Raw genomic sequence first — 20,189 nt, 5'->3', positions numbered from 1 at the left:
CTGCAACTCCCTGAGAGCTGGGAGGCCACACTAGCTGCTAACTGCTCCCACTTGGCTGCTTCACCTCTGTAAGTCTCCCTGACATTTGCCATTTGCCTCTAGGAGAAGAAATAACAAAGGCTGGTTTTCCTTTAATGCATGTACTGTCACTCTAATACCTTAAGAATCTCATAAGCTCTGCTCCTTTCCCTGCAATGGGTCTTTTTATTTTCCCCATCCAACGTTTTTCAACCTTTACTGCCTTGCAAGTCCTCCAACCACAAACTGTGTAGTACAGCCCTGCATGTTTCAGTTTTCTGTCTGCTGATGGCTGGCCCATACAAATATACTAGCTAGCCACCTGGCAGCATACAAAGAGAGGGAAATTATAGCATTCTCCCCACTTCATCTCAGTACTGATGTTCCACTTCAGCCTTCTTATATCCTCAAAAGATTACCTGAAATCAGCCAACAGATTTAGAAGTTATTAACCAGAGGCAAGGACTGTCAATTCAGTGGATACATTTGATTTCTGCAGAGGAGGTCAGATCAGCATGCTAGTTTAAGCAAAACTGCTTCAGTGGCATAACACTGTCTTCCATCAAGAGAGGATATTATCAAGGGCTCTTTACTTACTGACACCTTTCCAACTGCTAAAGTGATGTATAAAATCCCCCAACACCACTGTGATTCCACAGGGGAACTCCAGCCATCTCATGAACCCTCTTGTGCCTGACACAGATGGACAGTCACAGCTAAGGACAGTGATTGAAGAACAGATCTCTGGCCCTGCAGACCTGCGAGCAGGTAAGGCCTGAGGTCCCAGCACATCAGGATATTATCTGCCCACACCAGCAGAGCCCATGATCTGGTTTGCCCCATACCATTTAAAATCTGCTCCTTCAACCCAAGCAGAAAAGTCTGTGGGTGACCCTGAAAACCGAGAAACAACCCTTTAGTCAGACATGACAGGCAACTGCCTTCAGATCAACACTATGAAAAAAAGCTAGCACCATCACAAAACGCAGCTTTTATTTCACTGTTCTGTAATCTCTCAGTGTATCAAACTGCAGTAATAGAAACAGAACAAAGCAGCAACAAGGAGGCACTTTGACCTGGAAAAGAGAGAATGAGATGTACCCTCTCCCTCCCTTTTCTGATCCCCCTCCCTCCTAAGTCTCATAGTAGAGCAGGCTGAATTGTGTATGTCACTGAACCACAGACCCACGATGGCATTATCACTCAAGCAGCAAGCAGAGGAAGCAGGGGCTGGCTGCAGCCAAACACTGAGAAGCCTCGCTCCCAGCTGGGGTCCATGGACTGCACTGCCTGGTTAGTGTGAAAGAGAAGAGGGCAAGGAGGGAGGAACAGAAGAAATGATGCACATGGAAGTGCTCTAAAATCCCATCTGCTTTCCCAGACTTCTTCCATAGGACAGGCATGCTTCATTCACTTATTTTACCCCCGAGGAAACACCACAGTAATGGAAAGCATCAGTACAGCCATGTCCCTGGCACCTGACAATGCCATCGACTGCAGCACATTTCTACTATCGTGTCAGGAGGCTTCTCCTTCTGCTCAAGCCTGGGCTGGTCTTTAAGGGACCTGTACAATCCCTGTTGCTTCTAAAGCCATTAGACTGCCTGGAAATCCCAAGGTAGAAAGCCTTTAGACATCAGCTGGCAATAAGCCCACTGTCCTAAAAAAAAAGGCCAGCCAGCCAGTGCAGCTTTTAGCCCTAACACAAGGCTGCTGGCTCTAGGGAGGAGTATACAGAGCATCCCAATCTGCCATTATTCCTGAATGGGAGAATTCCATGAACTAGAAGGGAGAGAAATAAGCCTTGGCCTAAAACAAAGGCTCAAGCCTTCAGCTTATGGGAGGGAAAAAGGATACTGGAGGATGCAGGGGATAGCTGTCTTCTGTTTACTTTCTATGAAAGGAGAGCTGGGTGAAGAAGGAGAGAATCAAAGTCAGCCCAGAGTAGGCTGGCAGGTAACCTTAGTTGTAAGCATGTATGGGAGCAGAGGAGCAAGAGATGAGATGAAAATTAGAATGAAGATAAAGGAGGAATCAGAGGAGAGATCCTGACTGCAGCCCAATGGAGCAGAGGCACCCCAGCTTAGGTCCCAAAAGAGGCAGCTGTCACTGAGGCACAGCAGGGAGTAGAGCCCGAGGTGTCAGCTATTTGTCTCCTATACAAAAGCAGTATCAGACTGGAAGGGGTTTCCCCTTTGTGTTAGGGGAACAGGGAAAAGGAGCCTAACAGAGAACAGTCCTTGGGGATCTCTGTGCTACCTGGACACCTGAAACTGAGAGCCCTGGGCTGGGAAGTGGATTTGAGGGGAATGTGGGGGGATAGAGAAGGAGAAAAGGAGGGAGAGAGACAGAGAGCAGTCTCCAGGATATCCAGACTCCTAGTTGTCTGGAGAGTAGATAGGGCCAGGCATGCTGGTCCAGCACAGTTCCAGGCACAGACTTATTTCTCCAGAGTCAGAAGAAGAGTCCACAACCTGCAGCACAACAACAGGTGAGGGAGTCCACCAGCTCAGTATGTGCACTGTACCAGCTGTTCCACATGTTACACATTCAGCTTGCCAGCAATGGTCATTAGAACTTTCAGGACAGGCATGAAACCGGACACTTCACTGAAACTGCTGCTGCTCACCACTTGGGTGTGAACCATGAGACCCTGTTGGTAGTTTCTAGCTTCAATGCAGCGGGCAATTTCATGGAGACCCATGAGGATAGCTGGAGAGAGCTGTGGGGAAAAGCAGAAATGAGTCAGCATCCTTAGTGCTGTGACACAGGACCCCAACTCCCTCTATAACCTCCCCTCCTGCCCTCTACCTGATCCTCAAATGCAGCACCTACAAAGACGGGCACTGACAGGAGGTTTAGACTGCTCCATCCCTCAGTTTCCTAGCCCATAGCAAATACTAATCCAAAACCTAAGTTAAGTTATACTTAACACAGGTCCTATGTAATGACACTTCAATATTAAATGAATATTCAAACGTATTTGAGGAGATCAAAGGTCCATCTAGCACAGAACCTCATCTCCATTCAGACATTAAATGGACACTCACAGAAAATATATCATAGAGGTTCTTCCCTTAATTGATAACCCTCCAGCAATTGACATCAGCAGGATCCCCTTAGCTGGAAGATACATTCGGTTCATAACCACCCCCAGAACATTCCTTTACAAATGCTCCTCCCCATCTAGAACCTGTATATACACACACACATATGTATCAGTGTACTTCCTAGGAGGAAAACCACCCTACAAATATCCCCTAACAGCTCTTCCTTACTCTATTTCTGGACCGAGGTTAAGGAAGAATAGTTAAAGTTGGCTAGACTCAAGGAGCATTATAAGGTTTTGCAATCCCTTTGCTTTCTTAAGAGGGTATGTACTGGAAATACTGGAACAGACACTAGGGCCCACAGCACAGTTTAGAAATGGGATCAAGAAACCAGCCTGATAACAAGGAATGCAGGCATACACTTACCGCCTGCTCACGGAGTTTGTCATACAAGGTCTCCAGCCGCTGCAGTGCATCCTCTAGCTTCCTTCGGGTTTTCTAAAGTAAAACAGACATTACTTCAAACACACAATTCCCTGTGTCACGTTGCTCTTTGCTCAGGTCTCCCCTCAGAACCCCGCAATTTCAGCAGCATCTCAACCTCTACCAGACAGTTTACAGCCAGAGACTGTGACAAAAACTGGCCATGCTCTTGCTGTGCACATATACATGCATGCATTGTCTCCAAGACAGGAGGCTAGATTTGTCCCATTTTCTGCCTCACAGCCTAAACATTTGTCCCTTCTAACAGTGCCTTCAGACTACTGGACAGAACAGCTACTTTCAAAGCTGGGAAATGTTCATCAACTGACCCACTGGACATTCAAATAACCTCACAGTTCACCTAAGCAGAAGCTTAGAGGCAGAAGCCCTGGTCACCTTGAGGAAGGGAGGAAACATTCTTTCTACTGTAGGTAACCACAGAGAAAGGGTCTCAGTACTTGAGATCTGGTTGCCCCGCCTTGGGTAATCCACTCAAAGGTACACTGCACTATGGATAGAAATGCCTAGCTCTGGGCAATGCTGGGATAGGGCTGGCAGGCTCAGGAACTCAGGTGTATTGCATTGCTCTACCAATCCAGCCTCTCAAATTCCACATCAGCTTACATCCTCAGACTTTTAAGTCCAAACTACAGGTCTTAACATCCCTAGGGGGAACACTTTCCAGGAGATGGGCTGGAAAGTTACAGTGACTCAAACACAATGCTTGTATGGCTTTCTCTTTCAGTGTATCTCAGCCTTTCCCTCTGAAAAGCTCGTACTGCCAGCCACCCTGCAGTAACTAGCTAAGCATCAAAACCATGGAAAAGGAAGCTAAATTAGTTGGGGTCATTTCTTCTGCTTTCCTCAAAGAGTTAGGAGTACAGAACTATTGCCTCAGAGAGGCAACAAGAGGTAGTGGATTAACTGTTAGAGAATGCATCTCAGATCCCACAGCCTAAAGGAGGGTATCAAATGGAAAATAACCTGGTTATGTAGAGAAGCTTCTTCCTCTCTACAGCTGACAGAAACATCAGTCAAACATCAGTGAAGACAAGGAAGCCAAAGACCAGAGAAGGGAGGACTTACTGGATCAGTGGCAACAGCAGAGCAGCGTTGCACCAACCCTTCAAGTGTGGTCTTCAGACCCTGGTGTTCAGGAGGCAGCTCCTTCTTCTCAACTTTCTCTGCAGGTAGCTGGTGATACTGACAGAGACAGAAATAGATGAATAAACAGCAGGAGCACAAAAGGTGGGAGTAGGTAAACTCCCTTCCTGCAACTACAAACAGGAAGAATTTTACCCCTTGGCAAACTCAGAGAATACCTGGAAGAACAGACTACAGTATAGCTTCAAGTCTCTGTGGATTCCCATCTTTCAGAAGGCTGATAGCCTGTCTGGCCCGCCTCCCTTCTAGTCACAGACAGGTGTCATTTTCCATGCTGCTAGCAATTCTAGCAATTCCTCTAACACTCAGGCAGAAATGTTTTATAAGGGCTCAGAAGCAGGCACATAAGCCCTGCAGCTGCCAGGAAATAAGCATCTCAAAAGGCATGATATTTTTCTATAGATATTTTGACAAGGAGTTGGTGGCTGGGGAATATCACACTTTCCCTTGATACCTGCAGGCTGCCTTCCTTGGGAGCTCCTGGGGGTGACTGGCCAGATTCTTGCAACCTGGAGAGCTGAGGATGGATCCCCTGGGGCTCAGTGGGCAGGTTCATTACTGGAGCTGTGATAGGAGCTAGAGGAGCAAATTTCTCAGGCAGCTGTCAAAAAAATAAGAGAAAGAAAGAAAGAAAAAAAAAATCTGTGCTGAAAACAAACATAAATACAAGTCCAAGGAAAGAGGGCTGGTTACTCTCTCTACAATCAAATGCAACTTCCTTTGTAACTTTCAGAGAGCTTAGTTCTCAAGATGTGTAACACATCTCTGTTCTTTCAAGCCCTCTCAAGAGCATGGGGCCCTTCCTCTCGCATCCTAGATGAACAGTCAAAGCAACAGCAAAAAAACCACTCTGGAATTGTTCAGACAAAGAGATCCGTTGCCCCCGAAAACATTGGTCCTCAGAAAGCCGCCTTGGCTCTGCAACGGCACGAGTCCTGAATGTAGAGATTAGCAGCAGTAAAGTGTCCAGCAGAGCAAGTGCTGGGGAAAATCCCACGACATGGGGGGAGAATCCTCTTGCAAACACTTCATCGCGCCCCTGCTAAGCCAGAGAGTCAGGATAGATTCACTTTGACAGGGCTAGATCAAAAGGAGATGGCTTTAACAAGAGGCTAATCCTGTTGTAGTGAGCACAGCCTGAAGCAGGTTCCCAGCTACGCTGCCAGAAAAAGGGTGAGAAGTCTCTTCCAAGCTAAAGAAGAGGAGTGGGGGGTAGGAATGGTGCCAAAGAAGCTTCTTGTCACACCTGCAAGCAGGCATCAGTAACAGAAATGGGGTATTGAGAGCATTTGTTGCAAAACTGCTCAGCTTACAGGCCCTCCAATGCATTGACTACAAAGCAGGGAGCAGCAGGGCCAACATGGTGCCATATCAGTCTGTATCAAGCTTCTGAGGAAAATCACTGTAGCTCTCACCGTGCTGAGGGGAAATGCTGCCCCCAGCTGTCAGGTGTGAACTGACCACGATCTGATCCAAAAAACGTGTGTGCACAGGAGTAAGGTTAAATCTGTATTTCGAGCAATAGGTGGCTATATTCAGTCTGGGAATTAATGAGAGAGCATGCTACATTACAGATGATAACCACGTTCTAAAAAAGCCACCTTGGATAATGGTATATAAGTTTGGATGGCAGAGTTGAGATGATTCAGATTGAAGTCCTAGTGTTGCACATCATGTAGAACTGGAAGGGTCAACATAAGAGCAGCTGAGTGTGACAATAAGCATTTAAAGGAACATATCTCTTGCATAGAGTTCCCTAGCTAAAAGACAACCAGCAAATATTCCAGCCCAAAGCTTACCTTTTTCTTCTGAAGGCCTCCTCTTGCAGCAGAGGGATCAGTCCATGAGTCCTGAGCTGTCAGGAGAACAAACAAGACACAGATGTCAGGCTTTGAGAAGATGGCCACAGCATCAATTCATGGCTTGAAATTCCCCTTAGCTAAAGGGCTTACAGCCCCAGTTCCCCACCACTGCACCTTCAGACCATTTTAGCTGAGGAATTTAAGGTCCAGTTGGCAGAGCAGAAACTGTTCTTTCTTCCTTTTCTTTCTTAATTACATTCTCAGCACATGAGTACATACACATGCTCCACAAGGCAATGTCTGATCAGACTGTCCTGGAACACCCTCAGTCCCACACAGAAAGCCTTTTCTGCAGCTACCTGAAGCTTTTCACATATTGCATAGGCTGAAGAAGTCAGACTCAGAGTCAGGGTGGAACCTTGCATGAATGTATGTTCAGGGACTTCCTGGGGTTCCCTAGACAGAAAATGTAATGCTGTGATACTGCAACAAAAGCTATGCTATTTTAAGCTATTAGTGAGAAGTTTTCTCACTAATGCTTGCACAAGTACCTCACTGGGGAATTCCACAGTGGTAGAGGTTGCTGTGATAGAAGGAGGAAGGGTTTAGAGGTGGGTTGAATTTTTCCCCTTTCAAAAGCATGTTTGGGACCAAAACTTAGGAAAATTCACTGGCTTCCCACCTAGAAAGGAACAGACTTGGCCAATTAATCCCTTAGGATCAGAGGGGTTTCTCAGCAGACATTTTTGTGGTGCATTGCCTCAAACCTCACTCCAGGTAATTAAAAATCCATCAGGTCACATGACATCAAAAGATCTGCAACCACACTTCATTCTGCTAAGGTTAAATTCCAACTACCTTGTCTGCTGCTGTCTTGTAAGAGTATCTGGATCTCTACAGAAAACCCCAGTGCTTCTTTTGTCATGTCGATCTTAATAACCTCAGTCCATGAGATGGGAAGAATCTGCGAGAAAGCAGCATAATTCTAAGGGGCAATATCAAAATTGTTGGAGCTCAGTGCCACACTTAATGAGCCACTGATCCTCAACTGAGCTTTAAAAATCACAGAGTAAAGATGCTAAAGGTGCTTCATTACTTTAATTACCTTTATTATTAAAATTCTGGCAGCCTCTTTTTGCCTTCCCTTTTCCCATGATTTCAAGACTCGGTCTCTGATGAGTTTGGATCAGCAGTTTAATTAAATTGGCACTTATTTGTAGCTTGGGGATTCTGTGCCCTAGAACTCTGCTGGCCCCCACCAAGCTTGTGGTCTAGCAGTCCCTGGCACTCTTCCAGTCCAGTGGCACTTTGAATCCTCACAGGAAACAGCTATTTAAATTATAGTCTTTAAGCCAGGCACTCAATCAGCAGACACGAGATGACAGGACTCGGCTGCATTTTACTGGGATAAAACCCTGACTGCCTTGTCTATGCTACTTGGGAAAGACAATTCCTCATCAACTCTGAACGGAATGCTCCATGGCAGCAGTTTCTGGCGATGCTTAAGCTAGAAAACCCACAACTGTCACAGGATGGAGTCAGGGATTATCCTAGCCAGAAAAGAGATCAGCCAACGTATTATCATCCTTTACCCTATCCTTGGTGCTCTCTGAGAGCATGGGATTTCTACAAGTGAAGAACTTCCTTCAGCATACCAGTAAGAATTTTTCCACGAGCCTGCATTCAGGAGTTTACAAAGCAGTAAGTTTGGCTGGATTGCAAGGTCTTACAGTTCCTTTTAAGGTTGGAAAAAAAAAAAGTACCTATCAAAACAAGGACAGCAGCAGGCAAGAAAGCACTCTCAAGGAAACTTATTTGCACTGCTCATCCAGGCATACCATACTGTCCCATCAGTACTTACTGGGGCTAAATGCTGCCAGAAAGGAACTTCTTAGCAGTGAATTATCACAGAACATCTTCAGCCCAAGGAAGTATTTGCTGTCATTGCCTTGGAACCATCTTTCCTTTAACAGGGAATCATCAAGCCCTTTGTTTCCCTGTTGGAAGGACAACTCCCTTTCTGGACTCCCTGTTCTACACAGCAAGGATAGTGAGGATTGCTGAGTGCTGTAAGCATGTACTCAGTATTCAGATTTCCTACACAAAGCTGAGACTCTCTAGATAATCTTTTGTGCCTGGCAGATGGTCTCTAGTACAATCAATCACTGCACAGAGCCACACCAATAAGACGTTGATTCTTACCCTACTGATAGCATAGATTGGGAGATATCTATTTTCCATCATCAGTGAATTCCAAAGAGTTTAATCAGTACCAATCACCAGTCTAAAAAGCTCTACAATTTGACTTTCCCCCAAAAGATGGAGATTCAGACCCCAGCTTTATCCAATAACTAAAGCCAAGAGGACTTTTCCCTTGGAAGAGAGTCCCCACACTCTTCTTGGGAAGCTCTACTTCATCATTGTCTATATTGGACCTCCTTTCTTTCAGTCTAACCAGGGGAAGCACAAACAAAGCCATGCACGAGTCTGAAAGTGTAACAGGGAGAAAAATGAGGTGAGTTACAGCCACTGGACTGTTCATTGCCTGGAGAACCAAGAAAGGAGCAGGCTGTGCTCCACTGGCCCAGTAGCTGACATGGATCTTCCAAAACTGGAGGCAAATAGAGAAGTCCCTGACTTCTGTACTCAGACTCATGAGTAACAGAAGTTCTTTCATTTTACTTGCAGCACGCACAACTGTTGCTTACCAGTCCCCTGGACAAGTATATCCTCTGCCTTGGTTGTGCAGCTTCCCAGTCATGCAGTGAATAACAATGAGCATGCATGCATGCACACACACTAAACATGCACACACACCCCACGTTTCACTGCAAGCAGCAACACTGCCTCCCCGACAGGTCTGGAAGCTTCTCTGTGTACTACCTGCATGATCCACGTGGGGATCTAGCCAAGGGAAGAAACCTGAAAATCAAGGCAGGGTGGGACAGTCATCATCACCAGCAGCTTTTACCCAGCAAGTAATGACCCTGGACTACCATCCATTAGCTTTTCGGAAGAAATTTGAACAGCCTTAGACTCTTTGTGTTTAGTCCCCATAGGCTCTACAGAGTGGGATTTGCTTTCTTTGGTTAAATAGGCAAACAATTCCAGGCGGAGGCAAACCTCAAAACCACAGTTCCTTCATTTAACAGAATATGTGTAGCTTGGAAAAGCATCTGCTCAAAGATCTAAGGACTGTCAGCTTTGTTGTTAAGGGTCTCAACAGACTGACTAAACCCACCCCCCATTAGAGAGCAAGCAAAGAACTATTAAGCACCAGCTTGGCTGATGTTGTGGGAAACAGAGTGAATGCCCATTCACTGGGAACTAGGACCAACACTATGCTGCTGCTTCATCATGCTTGTAAGGACTTCACACACAGCTTGCAGGCTGGGCTGGACACAACCCACAGACCCAGAGGGGACAGGCTCCAGATTTAGTGCACTGCATAGAGGAAACTAGAAGAGAATTCTAGGGCAAGGACTTATGGCAACATAAACAATGAGGAGAGTTGTAGCACAGTGCACAAGAACTTTCATCTTGAAGCTAGGCAAGGTGTATACCACATACAGAGAAGAACCACTTTTCTATCCCAGCATTTCAACTGCACTTCTTATTTAAGTTACAGGAAGAAAAAGCAGGGATAAGATCAGCAAGCCTTCCACCATGCATTCCCTGGGAACTACCACCCTTTCAGTCAAACCAGATGCCTCTGGAGTAAACCATTGCTCAAAGGTGAACTGGGAACCTGAAAAGACAGCATCTTGTGACGATAGCCAGAGAGACAGTGGCTGAATAGCCTGAATAAAACATAATTACGGCTGTATTTCACGACCACAGCAGGACTCAGCACAATGTGTCTATTAGGTTGGCCTCAGATAACATCACATCCAGTCCCTAAGGTGACAGACCAGAGCTCAGAAGGCCCACATCCACTACTTACAGCAAATAGTATCCAGGAGCATCCTGTACACACAGGCAGTACTTACCTATGGGAGGAGGAGGAAGGCTGGCTGCTGGCAGAGGCTTAGCAGATGGAGCTCCAGGACCTCCCTGAGGGTACCCCAAGTTCATAGGGCTGCTGAACGGTGCTGACGTAAAACCTAGAGGAGACTGGCTTGCCACTGGGAGAGGACAGGCTGCAGGAAGCTGAGATGATGGGATTGAGGCTGGAGTGAGCAGAGCAGGTCCAGATGGTAGAACACCAGGAGATGCCATGGGCATGGACTGTCCTGACAGAGGTGGCTGGCTGGGGAAGGGAGCAGGACCAACAGGTCTGGCTACTGGGCTGAATGGCTGAGACTGTGACAGAGCTATAAAACAAGAAAGAGAGTACATCTGCAGCATTTGTTCTATGTCTCAAGTACTACTGATACTCTCCCCTCATGCCAGTAAGCCCTTTCTTCTTCAAGCCATGCCCTAGATGATCCACATCAGGAGTATTCCCCATAGCCCAAGCAACATCAGTCAAATAGTGCCACAAGGTTAGCAGGGCCTTCTCCATTCCTAATGTGCTTAACAACAGTAGAAGGACAGCAACAGTTTCTAGAACTAGATAAGGCAGAAGTGCTGAGAAGCTTCTCTGTCTGCTAATTTGTTTTTTGCAAGTAAAACAGACCTGTGAGAAAGAGGCAAAGCAGTCACTTGCGCCTATGGCCTTAGTCTAAGAAAATCTAAGGAATTTCTGGATGATGGAAACAGCTATCAGGCAATGCTTACCTGGCCCTGAAGCTGTTGCTGGAACCATGCCCATGTTGTACTGTGGGTATGGCGGTCCTCTGGAATAGACACTTGTTTGTGGACTAGTGCTGGTCTGGGGAGGGACATTATGGTGAGGTGCTGCAGACATTGCTGGCACTGGCTGAGGTGGGAAGAAGGAAGGCACTGAAGGCTGAGAGGGTGCTGAAGGGGCAAATGATGGCTGATAATTGGGCTGCAATTAAAAAACAAAGAAATTTGAAATGGTCAGAGACATATAGGACACATGCACACACACACACAAAACAGCCTCACTTTCTATCTCTTTCACTTCTCAGATAAGAGAAGATGCTGCTTTTTATCAGTGCTTTTGGTGGATTGGATCAGAGGCCTCACTGCTATCAGAAGTACAGTGGACCTCTCTCCACCCCTAAGTGTAGCTGGCAGGAAAAGGCAAAGAGCAGGAGGCTGGATGCTGTCCTCCCTGCTGTTACAAGACTGGATGACCCTTCCTTTCACACCACATAGCTTTATCATGAAACTGGGAACCACACTCTTCATAGTATTCTCAGGCTTTCACGGGGATTAGCCTTTAGGAACCAGTTCCCATGCTGTGATTTCCCAGAAGCACAACCAAAAGGAACAATAATGAAATAATGGAAGCAACACCTTCTGAACATAAATTTCTTGTGCAAGAACTGAAATGAAGCTAGAGTGCACTAATTTTACTGAGATCCAAGGGTTAGGTGGATATAGAAGAGCAATCCCTTTCCTTATCATGTGGGTAAGAGCTTTCTGAAAAGAAGCCATCCAGTCCACTTCTGCATCATCAAAGAACTTGTGTTTAATTCAGGAATGGATGTATCATTGACGAGTTCCTCAGTGCCTGCAGCCTGCATTATCTCGTAGCTCTTTATACATTTACCCCAACCCAGTAGCCTTCCTCCTTCTCCCACAAGGGCTTGAATTTCAGGTTTACCTTCTCTGGATGTCTGTGATCTGTTTTGTGTGCTGCTCCTTCAGGGGTGGAGCCCCTCTGGGCTGCTGGAGATGTGTGCTTCATGACACCTACATTGACACGAGCGTAGGGGAATGGTGGTGGTGGCTGATTTCCCACATTCTCTCCTTGAGCGTGGAAGAGCCGGTCTCGGAGCTGTTCAATCAGGAGCTGAAACAAACCATGCATTAGAATTGCCTCAAGAGTCTCAAATGGAGAATACCAGGGGGGTGAGGGGCATTCAAAGCAGACTGATCCAGAGCACTGGGCATCAGTTTGCAAAACAAGCACTTACACAATAGTCAGCAGTAAAGAAAGAACCTGTAGGTGACAGAACCTAGGACATATTTCCTTGCAGATGAAGTCTCACCGATCCTTCCTCCAACATTTACAGTATACTTTCTCCAGGGCCCACTTGCATTTGGGCACTGGGCAGATTTACTTTAAACTATAAAGTAACCTTCCCATCCCCCTCTTCTATCAGGTAGTTTCAGGACTAGATGTAGTTTCCCTGGAAAACTACCTTCCAGCAATGCTCCCCAGGAACCATTTTACAGTTCTAAAGTTTCTCTCCTTTTCCCCAAATCAAAGGGGCTACAAAGAAAAAAAACACAAATGAATACAGATGCTATGTCTTAGAAAAACAAAACACCATCTTTACTCCTGAATTACCATTATTAAGATGAAACCTTGAGTCCTGACACAAGTAAAACCCAAAACTCACTTGTAAAAAGTATCGCTTCCCCCACTTTCCTACAAAAACCTGTTTCTCACTTACCTCTTTAGAGTTGTTGGGAAGGTAATTCATTGCAGCTGCCAAGCATCCTTGTGATGCCAGAAGGCTGGCATACTGGGTGATTTGTTCTGCCAACACAGGGCCTGGCACTGTTTCTGCTGTGCCTCGGAGCATCTCAATGGACCTGCTCAGCACCATCACTTTCTCTATGAGATCCTGAATAGGCAGGGAGAGGGCGAAAAAAACAGACCATTTAGAATCTGATTTCTTTTACTGGCCCATCTCATACTGAGAGAACACCAGATGGCTCCTCCCTTTCAACTGCCATTGGGTCCAACGTGAACAGAAGTTACTCTACTTGGCACCACATACTACCAATGATAACTATTTCTTAAGGTGCACTTTGTGCAGAAAAATCAGGAACCAGAAAGCATATCCTGACAGTTACTTTTACAGTAAAAGGAAAAAGAAAACGAGAAACCACAAGAACATTACCATCAGCTATGATCTTTTTACTAAGTAATTACTCCCATAAGTTTAGGAGTCCAAGGTATCAGCTTAGAAGAGGAAGGATTATAACCATATCAGGAGAAATTCACTAAGACAAACAACTACTACAGACAAACAGACCAGGAAGTTTTTAGTTATTCAAAGCCCCTTTAAATCCTACAAATCAAAGCAAAGTTTGTATCTATTCAATGATGTATGTGTTATTACGACTGGGAGGAGGCCAGTTTCAAACAATCAGAAATGCTTAAAAGGCCTTTTTGTTGCTGTTATTTACTAGCAGGCTTCAAGACCAGGGAGTTCTGTAGCAGAGGGTGTTATCAGCACATGTCAGTATTGAAGACTTGACTAATTCATTCTAGTGACTGACAGACACAGCACAGGTTAGCAACTTAGCAAGGACTGCTTTAAGCGTAACAGGCAACAGCGCTGACTTAGGACTTAGAAACCCTGATTCACCTTTAAGGTCTGACTTCCCACACAAGGTTATTTTACCTGCAATGCAAAGAACACAAACTAGACTTCATTTTGCCAGACTGTTCTGGATGAAGAACGAGATAACCTTAGCATTACAGCTATACAGTTAAATTCAGCAGCAAATATGCTCCCAGGTAACTACTAGTTAGATTATAGATATAGTCTAAGGAAGTCAAGACATGCCACCAGCGTACAAAGACAGGTGTGCAAGCCATAATTCCCATCTATAGCTGGATTTATGCATAGCATGAGCAGTATTCTGCAAACACACAGACTCATAAATTTTAAGAGCGTATGCCACCTCCAGATGTACGCCCATAGTCCAGGCTAGGAGATACCCTGGTGACTGTGAACAGCTCTTCACTGTTTTTTGGAAGCCAGCAGCTAGTCTATTTCTAAGGGCAGGTAGCTAAAGAACAAGGAGAAAAGGTTTTAAACTAGAAAAGGGTAGATTTAGATTAGATATGAGGAAGAAATTCTTTACTGTGAAGGTGATGAGACACTGGAACAGGTTGCCCAGTGAGGTTGTGAATGTCCTCTCCTCAGATGCATTCCAGGCCAGGCTGGATGGGAATTTAAGCAACCTGGCTTAGAGGGAAGCGTCCCTGCCTATAGCAGGGAGGTTGGAACGAGATGATATTACAGGTCCCTTCCATCCAAACCATTCTATGATTTGATGTGATAACGCAAGCAGATTAATGTTACCAAACTGGCCTAGAGAGAGTCAAATCAACATCATAACATTGGTACCTGCAAGGCAAGGGGTGATGAAGTCTCATGGCTTTTTACCCAGCATTCCACCAACCTCTCCACATTGCCTGACGAGATATAACAGAGGCAGGCATCATTGGATAGGGCTGCGTCTCCTTCCAATTCTAGGCGGGAGCCCAGCATGTCTAAAAGGAAGAAACACAGTTGATATTTAACACTTACATTTTGAAGAGTTCATTAACCCTCACGGTCCTCTCTTGGCAATCTTACACTGTCCTGGTATAAAAAGGTATTTACAGCTTTGCATCTGCATCCAATTCTATGATAACACAGAAAAATGGGCACTAAGGAATCACAAAGTCAATTTGATTGAAAAGAGAAGTCATTTCTTACACATCTTTCACTTTTTATGTCTGTCTGGTCATATAGAAGAAGGAAAAAACCCTTAAAAATAATGAACATGACAAGAAACCTCAACACTCTTTTTTCCAAAAAGATGTGGGTATCTGGAGGCAACAGTAGTGTGTAGTGATAGAGACAGTAAATAGCCTGGCAGTTATCCATGTTTAGCAAAAGCTAAGAGATAGAAGTTAAGATGCAACAACCATATCACCACTGCCACAGCAACCTTCCAGCCCTACTATTTGGTCTGTATTAGATGCCATGTTCTCATGCATTTCAAGATGTCATCTCACATGCATGAAATGACGGAACCTCTCCAATGTTGCCAAGTTGTTTCCGTTTCCCAGGTGCTATTCACCAGTTAAACAGTATTTCTTACTGGCTTTAGCAGCAGGACTGGACTTAATGATCTCTTGAGGTCTCTTCCAACCCCTGCGACTTCGTGATTCAGACTCAGTCAGTAGGTTGCCCCCTAACACTGCCTTCTCAGAACAACCAGTTGCTAAGCATGTTTGGCTTTTTTAACAAGACTGAGGAAACTATTGAATTCAAACCATCAATAATTCATCTCTGAAACTTAAAAGGGAAGGGAATCCCTTTCAGGTGGAATATACACAATTCACTGCATACCACAGAGCTGAGCATAGTCCTCATGCTTTGAGTATGTTAACAAGATGGCCAGTGCCTCCTTCCAGCTCTGTAGATCACATGTGCAAACAATATCTTGCCACTTCTGCTGCACAATGGAGGAAAGTAGCTGCAAGGGGAAAAAGAAGGCTTATCACTCACTGAAGACTAAGACAATATGACTGCTCAAGCAAGCACATCCAAAGAAGAGGTCTTCACACACATCCAAAGAAGAGTACTTCAGGAATACTTCCCAGTGTGTGTAGTAACCACCTCACTACACAATATATACACAAACATCTGCCATGATATCAACCATCATATCCTGTTCAGTGAGCACACAAAACTGTCACTAACCAGGGAGAGTTTAGTCTTCTGCTTGGCAAAGTAGCGCTTCTGGGTCTCTTTTAGGAGGTTCTCCCCACCAGCAATAGCTAAGATGATGGCATCAGCAAATCGCTCTGCCCGCATGCACAGCTCCACAGCACCCTCAAAATTCCCCAGCAAAAGAGCTTGGCTGATCAGTCCATCGGTATCTGTAGAGGTGAGAAAGCAGAGTCAGACTACAGGGGCATCATCCAAATGCATGATCATGACTGTAGCAAAGAGCAGATAGTAAGAAACAGTAACATATGGAAGTCCAAATAAAGGAAGATTTGGAAACACAAATCAGGTTTTGCATCTAAAAACTAAAACAATCAAACAAAAAACTCCACTGACTTGACAGTAAGTCTTCCACCATCTACACGATTCTCCCATGCTTTAAATAGGCCTCTTATCTGTAAAGAGTATTTATTTACAAAATATATATAAAAGTTGCACGACAGTGCAGTGGGTGTTCTATTTAACAGATAATCATTTGCTGGAGTGGACCAGATTCTACCCGGTCTCTTTAGAATTTTGTGTCACCATCCTTGCTTTTTCTAAGGTGGCAAAAATGCATTTCAGGTAACATACCTTCTGTGACAGGAATATCCAACGTGCTCATATTCTGTGGGACAAGGTTGTCAAAAAAGGCTGAAGAGGAGGAAAGAGCAGCTACATCATCACTGGAATTCATTAAAAGCTGTGCAAAGAGAGCAAGAGGTTAATTTATTCATTGAACACACAGATCCTACCCATAACAGTTTGATGGTCTGCAGGGTGGGATGAGGCTGCTTCACATTTGGTTGACAATGATCGCATAAATCTGGATTTCTGCTTGGAAACCCTTCGTGCCTCCTGCTGCTGCTCTATCAGTGTGCTTAGTTTTACTGAGGCACCAAGAAGAGCAGTGTTGCTATTGACCATGCTTTAGGAAAATGACAGTGTAAGACATGCAATGACAACAATAATGCTGTCCAGTTTCCCTGCATTCAATGGTCTGCCTGTAAGCAAGCTGAACAGTTCTGCATGGAATAGGGATAAGCCCAGCAGGAGATGCGTATAAATAACAGGTAGGATCACATACATGCTTGCTGCTCAGTAGGAATGTAGGACACAACTGCTATCCCTAGAGTATCTCAACAAGTGCTCAAAATTACTACATTGAGGATAGCAGCTTTAGATTCCTTAGAAGAACATAATTTACAGAGGATGCTGAAGCAGGCACTGGGAAACATTTGAAGCTAACCTTCTCAAATTAACGTGAAAATACATTTCAAAGGATAGAAGTGAAAAGGAAAGAAATGCAGAACAAATACCACAGCAGAATCTTCACAGAGGAAATCCAGAACTGCAGTATGAAGTTCAGCTGGGCTGAGACTAAGTCTATCACTGAAGAAATCAACGCTGGTGAAGCAAGCCCTCTTGCAGTGTTAATAGCCAGGAGTCCATCTTTATCATTTGCCGATTTGTTTAAAAACTAGAAGGGACAGCTAAGATCACTGAGTCTGACCCCGTGAAAGTCTGACAGGCCTGTGAGCTGCCCTCTGTGATTCCTGCATTGAGCCCAACAACCTGTGGCTGGAACTAAACCATTCTGTTCACTCTACCCTCCACTGATCTCCCAGATTGTTAAGAGGTACAGAACATACCTGATCTGGATGTGCAGTGTTTGTATCATCTGCCTCAGGAAGGGGCTGTTTATCTGGGATCCCATTACTCAGACATGAGGTGATCTAGAAAAGAAACAGATATTCACAAGGTAAAGGTTAACCATGATAGCAGCAAAGACACCAAGTGACTAATAATTTCTAGACAATTCCCTGGCTTTTCCACCTGTGTGAAAAGTTCTATTTCCCTGTTCCTGGCTGGCCACATGGCAGACATTACTTAGCCTTTTCAGAGACTTGTCCACACTGCTGCTGTTCCAACTAGTGTGGTAACTTTATCTGTCACCTTCCTGACTGATGCAGAGCTTGATGCTAGAAGCTCTCACAGCTGTGCTGCTGTTATACACCTCACTGAGCATCGACTAGAAGTAAGATAATAGGGCTCAAGACCATTTTTGTCTGATCCAGTAAAGCTACTGCTGTACCCTTACTAGAGTCTACATATTCATTTTAATGGCAACTCTGAGAACTTGGGCCCAGTTGACCAGCACAATCAGAAAAAAGATCTGAACAGACATTTTGGACTTTCTTTCTACCATGCCTCTCTCAAAGCACCTCTTTGTGATAAACAGTTCATCTTTGAGCTCTGAGGACAAGGACTCTCTGTAGAGGTTTAGTTACATTTGTTAGACGTCTTGATCAACTTTACCATTTAAGATCTAAAAAGAAAATTGCCAAGTGCAATGCAGGACAAGGAGGCCTTTGTACAGCTTCAGGTCAGGAGGAATGAATCTGGGCTGATCCAGCATTCCTAGTGCAGTCCTAAAAGAAACCACAGAATAACTCTTGCTTATGTTCCCTACCCGTTGCAGCAGGTTTCAGTCTGAGGGATACTACAAGTGCCCTTCAACTGAAATATCATACAGTTCAGTCCTTTGTGTACCATGAGGACATAAACTCATTTCCAATAGGAATCCTATAATGTTCCAGCAGAAGATTTAGCCCTGTAAAGGCCTCTCTATAACAAAAGTCTCCTTACCTTTTTTTGCAGGTCCTCTTTACTGTAGCCCAGCAGCTTGAGGAGTTTAGTCCTAGATTCCTGCTCCAGGTTCACCTGAATCCCAAAGAACATTGAAAAAGAAAATGTGTAAAATCCTACACATCTACACACTTCCAATAGCTAACTACTTCTAGCAGCAGCAAAATCTAGAGCTCAGCTTACAGATAAATAATTATGACAAGCACACCCAGTACACAGTGGGAAACTGTATAGAATTTAAACTGCAGTAACAATAAAAGGGTAACATTCAAGCTTGCTATAAAGTTAGAAGTAAGTGGCAACCAAGCATCAGGTCTATGCAGGTGCATATTTAGTACTCTTGGCCATTAATTCCCTGGATAGTCCAGAATTTCCTGATCTAATCTCTGCACAGAGACAGTGGACCAATCTAAGCTTGGATGAAAATTAAAGTGCGGTTGCACGAACTCCTAGTTGGCTTCAACAGAAAAAGCAGCAAATTAGTTGTTAGAGAAGCTTTCTGAGCAGGGATTTCAGACAGACTCAGAAATTCCCTCAGGCTGTACAGAGCCCAGTGCATGTGCTACCTGTATGATTTAATGACCGATTAATATCCTGCCAGGAGATCCAACTATTTCAGTAACTCTTTGAGGTTGTTCCTCTACTACTACAAGACTGAACAATCTGTACATAGACCTGATACTTGTAAACAGTCAGAAACTGTTCCTGCAAATGCAGAAATGGTCATGCAGGACATTATTTTGAACAGAATTAACATGTTTGGTTTGTAGTTTAAGATAGTAGTATTGAATCTTGCCTGCCCTGGAGTGGTTTCACAGGACCAAAGGCTAGTCAGATTATAGGAACTCAGCAGAGTGACAGTTTGAAATATCACACCCAATGCTACTAAAAACATGGTTGCAATGATCCTTGCAATGGAGACTCCTGTCACCACTTAAGACAGCGATTGGTCACCTTATTCAAGAGATCAAACTGACTATGCAAATGTTGTACTATTGAAAAGATCCCAATACTTTCCCATACACAAACACATAACAGAATTGACCCCGTACTTCACCAGAGGTATCTGACCTTAAGGAATTTCCACAGGTTCTCCTCATACTTCAACTTGGCTGTATGGATCTTGCTCTCACAGTAATCAAGGAGGTTTCCTGACTGCAGAGCCATCTGCAGTTCTTTGGACCGGAGCAGAAATTCGGTTTCAGTAGTAACTTGACTGATAAAAACTTGGTGTGAGTAAGTCTGCTGTATTTGCTGCCCAGGAGCTTTGGTAAAACCAAAGGTAATCAGTTTTCCTCCAAACTGAGAAAGACAGAAAGAGACAAAATAAGCATTTTTACATTTAACAATTTTACTTAACTCTTCATTTATCAAGGCTGACTCAAGCTCCAGCTGTGATCAAATAGAACCCAAAGTTTCATGTATATGTATAGAAGGAACACAGACGGAGTCCTTCAAATGAAGCATCAGTAATTCCTGCTGATAAACATGTCACTCATGTATGT

General features: G+C 44.5%; 1 protein-coding gene across 5 annotated transcripts in view; it reads right to left on the bottom strand.

The window, feature by feature from the left end:
• Nucleotides 1-994: 994 nt before the first annotated feature.
• Nucleotides 995-20,189, bottom strand: part of SEC31B (SEC31 homolog B, COPII coat complex component) — a 31,625-nt gene continuing 12,430 nt past the window's right edge. For 3 of the 5 annotated variants that reach the window (XM_015866734.2, XM_015866736.2, XM_015866735.2), the window contains exons 11-27: nt 19,756-19,986; nt 18,685-18,759; nt 17,688-17,771; nt 16,630-16,738; nt 16,030-16,208; nt 15,676-15,802; nt 14,683-14,828; nt 12,991-13,164; nt 12,195-12,383; nt 11,237-11,450; nt 10,507-10,830; nt 9,335-9,439; nt 6,515-6,570; nt 5,170-5,316; nt 4,638-4,754; nt 3,495-3,566; nt 995-2,740 (exon numbers count right to left, since the gene is read on the bottom strand). In XM_015866734.2, coding sequence (XP_015722220.1) covers nt 2,561-2,740; nt 3,495-3,566; nt 4,638-4,754; nt 5,170-5,316; nt 6,515-6,570; nt 9,335-9,439; nt 10,507-10,830; nt 11,237-11,450; nt 12,195-12,383; nt 12,991-13,164; nt 14,683-14,828; nt 15,676-15,802; nt 16,030-16,208; nt 16,630-16,738; nt 17,688-17,771; nt 18,685-18,759; nt 19,756-19,986 — 2,529 coding nt within the window. In that variant the 3' untranslated portion in view covers nt 995-2,560. The remainder of the gene's footprint in view (nt 2,741-3,494; nt 3,567-4,637; nt 4,755-5,169; nt 5,317-6,514; nt 6,571-9,334; nt 9,440-10,506; nt 10,831-11,236; nt 11,451-12,194; nt 12,384-12,990; nt 13,165-14,682; nt 14,829-15,675; nt 15,803-16,029; nt 16,209-16,629; nt 16,739-17,687; nt 17,772-18,684; nt 18,760-19,755; nt 19,987-20,189) is intronic. The other 2 variants (XM_015866737.2, XM_015866738.2) reach the window with 2 other exon arrangements.

The sequence above is a fragment of the Coturnix japonica genome, chromosome 6 (assembly GCF_001577835.2).
Source record: "Coturnix japonica isolate 7356 chromosome 6, Coturnix japonica 2.1, whole genome shotgun sequence".
NCBI lineage: Eukaryota > Metazoa > Chordata > Aves > Galliformes > Phasianidae > Coturnix > Coturnix japonica.
The sequence above is the reverse complement of the archived record's forward strand: the minus strand, read 5'-3'. Positions and strand labels throughout refer to the sequence as shown.